The following is a 7,480-nucleotide window of genomic DNA, read 5'->3' on the forward strand; positions in this document are numbered from 1 at the left end:
CCAACACCTCATCACGCAACACGTCGTATATAGCTGGTTGGTTACGGACCGTTGATGATTATGGCCCCCGCATGCAAAGTCATTTAGTATTTAGTAATTGCGCAGCACGTTGAGTGAGAGAGAGACACCCAACCAATTTCATTTCTTTGGCCGTCAGGATGATTCCGAATATGTTGATTTACATGCGGAGAGAAAGAGAGAGAGAGAGAATATAAGCGCAAAAATAGTGTAGAGGAGGAAAAATGGATAACACAAAATACCAGGACACTTTCACTTTCTTTCTTGTTATTATTTACGTATGAATATTCCTCCAGAGGCGTTATCGACCGGACTCGGGTCCTTAATAACTCGGAAAATGGTTTTGTTTGGCTTCGTTCCCACTTCGAACCATTTCTTTTTTTTTTCTTCTTCTTTCTAACTCGTAACCGAAAGATGGTTACGAGTTACACAACAACAATTTGGAAACGGGTCTGTGTGAATGCAAATTAATTTAGACATAATGAAAGCTGTAAATTATATTATGTCCTTTTTTTTTTCTTTTTACCAAAAAATATATTCGTCTGGTGGGCTCTGCCGAAATTGAATTTTGTGAAGGCCGCGGTCGTCAAACTACAAAATATTCAAAAAATGATCAAATAAATAAATTATAAAGGGGAATATGATAATGGAAAAGATGGACCGGCTCGTGCTTAACCCGGCGTCAGATTACCAGTTTCGATAAGGGAAAAAAAAGAAATACAAAAACTTCCAGGTTTAGAAAAAAAATCAAATAAATTTTCTTTCCATCTCTTTCAATTTTCAAATTTCAACCAACACGAAATAGGATTCCGAATCGGTCGACGACTCGGTCGGAATCGTTGATGCGGAACGGCGTACACGAGAAAAATAAAATCCTATCACGATCTTTCGTCTTCTTCTTTTTTCTCTAAAAAATAATAATAAAAAAAAAAAACCCGAAACGAATAAGAATCAAAGTAATCCCCTATGTGTAGAGTGGAGAATACAATCAAGGACATTGTTAGTTTAACAATTCCAGAAAGAAAATCTCCTATTGGGCTTCTCAAATTCGTTTTTCTCCTTCATCTTCTTTCGTCAGAAACATCTAAATTCGATTTTTTTTTTTAAGATTTCAAGACCTTAGCCGGGGTTGTTGCTCCTGGATATATCGTGTAGTTAAAACTCTTTTAGTTTTGGTTTGACCCCGAGATCGTGCAAGAGCTCGGTGGCGGCGGAGGCCATCAACTGGCAGCAACAACAAAAAAGAGTTTCCACTCAATTGGTGCTGGACGTGTAGATCAGATCTGGTTTTTTTTGGTCGGCCGGCTCAACCCGTTGGGTTCCTCAATTTTGTTCAAAGATCATTGTCCTAATGTGTCCTCGCCCCTCAACTGATTATATTTGACCAAAAGACACGATCTCGAGACAAAACACTTTCCAATCGATAATTTCTGATTTTCCTGAAAACTTTTTAATTAGCAAAAGTTAAAAAAGAAAAAAAATGAATTGGGACAAATGGAGAGAAGACGAAAAAATAAACACGTTCAAAGCGAAATGTGTGACGGGCGAAAATTTTCTCTCCCCATTTCGCTCCAGGTGATTTATGATTCCCCGACTGTGCCAATAGAACGGGCACACAAGAGCGTGCTGACCCATTTTCGATTCTTCTGCCAATATTGTTCGCACTGTGGTCAGCCGTTTCCAACCTATCGGCGCTCGCCTCTAAGGTCAACCGTCGTCTGTGTGATTGACATAAATTGATGGGTCCGTGATTTCCACCGCAAATGAGATCATCTACCCAGTCATGCCCACGTAGGCTACCGTCTCTCGTGTGTCTAATAACTGCCGATGTTACGTGTGTCTTTTTCTGGGGGAATTTCGGTGGGCATTTCGACATACCGGATTCTCGAATGATGGAAAGGTCAAACGAAAAAAGGGAAAATAACTTTCGATTCTTTTTTTTGCTGTGCGTTTCCATCTGACATTTCAGCCAGGAATAAAAGAAAAACCTGTTTTTCGATGTTGAGCATACTCCAGGGAGGGCCAACAACTTTGGAGGAGAAATATCCGACACACAGAGAAAATGCGAGAGAGATTGTTCGTGTGTTTGTGTAGAAAAAGAAGAAAGGGAGAGGAATATATAAATAAGATGAAGGTTTCAGATAGATTCTTCTTCTTCTTTCTTTTCTTTTCTATACAAACAGACTATCCAGCCGAGTCAAATATACACACGGCGATGTAGGACTTGTCCGCCGAGCAAGTCCGATGGCTCTCGGTTGATATAAGGTACAAGGTCACCACCTTCCTGGTCATCCCAAGACTAGAAGCAAGACACTCAAAGAAGAAGAAGAGAAATACCTGATGTCTGTGTGTGTGTGTAGTTTTTGTTTTGTTTATTATCTTGCGCTCCTCATCATTGGAATAGGACGACCCTGGAGACGATATTGGGATGGATGTCCAGTCTCTTTCAGCTCCTTTCTCTCTCTCTCCTCTTCGACTCTGCAGGTAATAAAAAGACAAACGAAAAAATATAAACAAAATGGTTAAATGTAATAGACCCATAGAGTACTGGGCCCACTGGGGGGAAAATAGGTAAAAGGTAGTCGAAAATAGCTGTTATCCCCCCCATCTCCAAATGAAAATGGAACACAATCAGGATTGGTGGATTGTTGTGTTGAAAGAAGAAATAGGGGGGGACTGGGTCACTGTGCTTAACCTTGTGCCCCATCGCCCATATAAACACCGAGACCAAAAGAGAGAAAAAGTCGGTTGTCAGTTGGGAGATTTGTTAAAATCCCAATGCCACCCAGCAGAATATAGAAAATCTAGTCAAAATGTATGCGCACACCTTTACACCCAAATGTGGAAGAAGATTCTTTTCTGTAACTACCTCAACAGTTGGGCAGGCACTGACCTTGCCAAGAGGCTCTAGGGTTGCCATGAAAATATTTTTTTTAAACGTTTACGAATCAAATAAAACGGATAACATTTATTCGAATCGATAAAGGGGGACACCAGCTGGGCAGCTGGTCCCTTCCAAAACATTCGAAAACCAGGAAAAATGTTTCTCAGTTGTTACGTGTGTTCAACAATGCGCGGATGAACGAACAGACAAGATGTAGGAAACTATCCAGCAGGCCCTTAACAACCGAAGAAGAAGAAGGGTGAGAATGACTCGGTTGGTTGGCAGCGAAAAAAGAAAAGATATGAAAAACACAATTCCACGATGGCCGATTATGGCATAATTGGATACACCAGCAGGTCTCAAGAGAAAAAAGGGAATTACCGTATACTTACATGGGCTGGTCATCAGCAGGGCGAAGACATAGGGTTTTTGGATACGTTTGAAAGTATAGAAAAACATGTATATACTTAAATATTGGGAAGCGAGTTCTTCTCCAGCGGCCATTTAGATACATTTCCAGTTTCTTCTTCACGTCCTCGAGGGGCTTTGGGAGTCCTTTTTTTTCTATTATCAGCTATAAAGTTAAGCTTCGAGAACCTAAAAGAAAAGAAAAATAAAATGAAAAAGAATCCATTTTGAAGGGCATTTCGACTATATAACACTGGCAGACATCCCCAAGTTCTTTTCTTCAAGATTTTGACTTTCAAGGCCACAAGATTATTCCACAACAGCATCATTATTCACGACACATCGTGTCCAATTGGATATCACATGGTTTTTTGGCCACCTCGAAAGCGTTATTATGAAAATTTCGCGTCAAGAATGACTTAACACGTGGGGAGAGATAACTATTTACACACACACACCAGCTGATTGACCATGTCGAATTTATTAACCTTGGATTGATCTTATTTCATTCAGACATGTGGCGATTGAAATGCATCGCCGACATAATCTAGTTTGATTGCCAAAATTGATTGCAAACCAGTTGCCACTTACTTGGCAGAAATGTGATGTGTTGCACACGTCGTCGATTTCGGCCATTGTGGTCGAATATCGTCGATAAGGAGACGGTGACGTTTGGTTATTTCACGGCTCGTTGCAATAGCTCAACTTTCGATTTTATTCCACTCCGTTTCACTTCATCCAAGGGCTTCATCATCCGTGTAAACATCACTTTCCAACATTGTTGTTTTTTAATGCAAGAGTTTCACATTCCACGAGCATTTTGATTCTGGCAAAACGTCTTCTTCGAAATCCCGACCTCATTTTCACCCAGCCAAAACATGCCAAACAACAGCCAAACAACACGCCAATTATCTTTAATTCGGAAGAAAAGAACACGTTTCGTTTCAATCATTTGAATTCGTTATAGAAAATGAGGTTATCTCCTGGAGAATTGCTTCCTGCACCAAAAAAAAAGTTCACTAGTCTATGTATTATTTCCGAACAAAAGCTAGCGGTTACCACATTTCCGGCGGCCAGGATATAATTGATTTGTTGTCTGCGGTTTTCACACAAAAATCTCCCTCCATTTTCCTCAAAAAAATCTTGTCTGCTCAACGTTGCACGAGGTTGTTATTTTGGACAGAAGATGGCGATGGCGCTTTACCATTTTAGCAGAATAAATTTTTTTTTGGCCTACAGAAAAGGAAAGAAGCTATGGCGTTTAGATAAATTGTTTCTTCTTGAGAAAGCCGTCGAGGTTGGGCTTGTAGAGGCCGAAATTTATTAATTTTCGATAAGGTCTCTATTAAAACGTGTGGAATTATAAAGCCGCCAACATTTTGCCCAAGTCTAATTCACCGTCGGTGGCCATGTCGGCTGCCCATGGCTGTCTCCACTTGAACAACTTCAAAGCGGCCAAGGGGACTAGGCCCTACCGGCTCATTCATTCCTTTTTTGTGGCATGCACATCTTCAGAAGCCCGTAAACGCAAGGTAAGAGTTCAAGTATCCTTTCTTTTAAATCACTCCCTTACTCATCATTTTTGTTGCTAGGCCAAATCGTGTGTGTGTCATGTCTGTCAGCGAAGAGGACCCAGGCTTCATGCCTGCCTTCACTGCATTTTCTTTGGCTGCTATGGTGCTGGTCACATACAGGCTCACTCTCAGCAGCGGAAACATTTCTTAGGTAATTCGACAACCAAAAATAAAATCTCATTGATACTAATGCAGCCTCCTTTTTTTTTACAGCTGTAGATCTGACTTATGGAGTTGTGTGTTGCTTTCAGTGTGGGGATTACGTCTATGACCGAGAATTGGAAACTATTGCTCAAAAGCATCAAACCAAAGCTTCTCTCTCCTTGGGACTGGGTCAAGTCTATCATTCATGGGAACCTTCTGAGGAAGAAATTGAGCTCCTCAAAAAGCATACGCGACGCAAGAAGATCACAGACTCTGCCACTATCGGTTCATTATTTAAAAAAATTAATTATCCAATCTTTTATCTTAACTCCATGTTTCATTCATGGCAGGACTCAGAGGTCTAGTGAATTTGGGCAACACCTGTTTCATGAACTGCATAGTACAGGCTCTCTTAAAAGTACCTCTTCTCAGAGATTTCTTCTTGTCGGATCGTCATATTTGTCAGTTCCAAGACGAACCGAGTCGCTGTCTGGTCTGCGAAATCTCTCGCCTATTCCAAGAGGTATGTCATCCAAAAAACAAGAATCCTCGTTTCCTGTGAGAAATCTATTTTCGGATTCATAACACTCCTACTAGACTTATCGCTTCTTTTTTAATCTTCTCTTTCGCAGTTCTATTCGGGGAACAAGGCTCCTCTGACATTGCACCGACTTCTTCACTTGATATGGACTCACGCTCGTCATTTAGCTGGATATGAACAGCAAGACGCCCATGAATTTTTCATAGCTACTTTGGATGTACTCCATCGACACTGCAGGTGAAATTATTCATTGGCTATAAAAGTCGTGAGACATTCTAATTATAAATGATTTTAAATAGAGGACCAAATGAGCAACAGTCGACTCAACCTCAAGAGAACTCTGTCAATCGGTGCACATGTATCATAGATCAAATTTTCACTGGTGGTTTGCAGTCAGACGTCGTTTGTCAAGCTTGCCAGTAATAACTATTTCAAATGTTTGATGTCCTAAATTTGCTGGTCTTAACGGTTATTTTGTTTTTGTTCACTGCAGCGGTGTCTCTACAACAGTAGATCCTTTTTGGGATATTTCCCTGGACCTCGGTCCGTCACCCAGCACGAAAGTCGTCACCACTGGCAACGGCCCTGGATCGATTCCCACTTCCTTGCAGGACTGTTTGGAGCGATTCACCCGGGCAGAGCACTTGGGATCTTCGGCTAAGATCAAGTGTTCGCGATGTCTTAGCTACCAAGAATCCACAAAACAACTGACGATGAAGAAACTGCCAGTGGTTGCTAGTTTTCACCTAAAGGTGCGTATTGGTTTTTTTTTTTAATTGACTTTAAACGTCATATTATGAACCACTCATTGTTTTTTTTTTTCTTTGCTTTATGCAGCGCTTTGAACATTCCAATCGATTCCATAAGAAGATCTCGTCATTCATCGCCTTTCCAGAATACCTGGACATGAGTCCATTCATGTCCCACCGTCGAAACATCAATAACAACGTCAATTCGGATTCTCCGGACCGGGCTGATAGGCCCGTCCACAAGCCCCTTATTTCCACTGAAAACATGTAAACTTGTTGCTCGGTTTATTGAGAAAACGACCGAATGTGACTGTGACGGAATCCTCGTTGCTTCCTTCCTTCTCACCCCACCAGGTATTCTCTATTTGCTGTGATCAACCACGTCGGAACCATTGAAGCCGGTCACTACACGGCCTACATCCGGCAGCACCGAGACCATTGGTTCAAGTGCGATGACCATCTCATCACCAAAGCTGATATTCGCGACGTCCTCCAAAGTGAAGGGTATCAAATATTCCAAAAAAAAAAAAAAAACTTAGTTCAAAATATTTTGCAAAATGGTTGGATATTAATTGAATGATTTTGTTTTTCAGGTACCTACTCTTCTACCACAAGATGATATTGGAGTACGAATAAAAATGGAGAAGAAAAATGTTTGTAAAGGGCAGCTCAACCGAGTCAACTTTTGTTTGTTTTTTTTTGCATGCAACATCCATCCCTCCATTCACAAGACCTTTTTTTGTTTGTTTTGTTTTTCCTTTTTTAATTTCACTTTCTCACTTCCACTTCCAGACAGTTCATCAGCGGTTAATGACCGTAGAAAACGACCATTTTCATTTTTTCTTTTTTCACGATTCAATAAAATATGAAAAAACATAAAATGGTTAGAACAAGGAATTGAAAGACGAAAAAAAAAAGCGAGATTTCTCTGACACAAACCCTCCCATTGGTGTTTCTGCCCTTTGGATTCTTTTGATTGTAAATCCCCAGCAACTCTCTCTCTCTCCACCCCGCTCCTCCTTCGATCAAAGGTATATATAGTCATTTCCGGCTATTCTCCACCCGAACCCCTTCTCCCGAATCCGAATCACATACACGAGATCTACTTAAAACAGGAAACAAAAATGGACGAAGACCACACGACCATCCGCAATTGATTTTA

The 7,480-nt window shown here is 40.8% G+C and overlaps 2 protein-coding genes across 3 annotated transcripts in view; both read left to right on the plus strand.

Annotated features, from left to right (window-relative positions):
* LOC124327110 overlaps positions 1 to 7,480 on the plus strand; it is a 271,197-nt gene that overhangs the window by 151,806 nt on the left and 111,911 nt on the right. The window lies entirely within an intron of this gene.
* Positions 4,521 to 7,304, plus strand: LOC124327121 (ubiquitin carboxyl-terminal hydrolase 22-like). The gene is made up of 10 exons (XM_046786029.1): positions 4,521 to 4,842; positions 4,903 to 5,035; positions 5,098 to 5,313; positions 5,379 to 5,551; positions 5,661 to 5,806; positions 5,869 to 5,988; positions 6,063 to 6,321; positions 6,407 to 6,585; positions 6,673 to 6,822; positions 6,912 to 7,304. Exons 1-10 carry the CDS (start codon positions 4,720 to 4,722, stop codon positions 6,952 to 6,954), a joined length of 1,542 nt encoding a protein of 513 aa, XP_046641985.1. The 5' UTR covers positions 4,521 to 4,719; the 3' UTR covers positions 6,955 to 7,304.

Source organism: Daphnia pulicaria, chromosome 2, assembly GCF_021234035.1.
Source record: "Daphnia pulicaria isolate SC F1-1A chromosome 2, SC_F0-13Bv2, whole genome shotgun sequence".
In the NCBI taxonomy this organism is placed as follows: domain Eukaryota; kingdom Metazoa; phylum Arthropoda; class Branchiopoda; order Diplostraca; family Daphniidae; genus Daphnia; species Daphnia pulicaria.

Coding starts and splice junctions, on each gene's coding strand:
- LOC124327121 (XM_046786029.1), top strand. CDS start 4,720: ATGTCGGCTGCCCATGGCTGTCTCCACTTGAACAACTTCAAAGCGGCC. Junction 5,552..5,660: donor TCTCTCGCCTATTCCAAGAG/GTATGTCATCCA, acceptor TCTCTTTCGCAG/TTCTATTCGGGGAACAAGGC. Junction 6,586..6,672: donor CTTATTTCCACTGAAAACAT/GTAAACTTGTTG, acceptor TCACCCCACCAG/GTATTCTCTATTTGCTGTGA.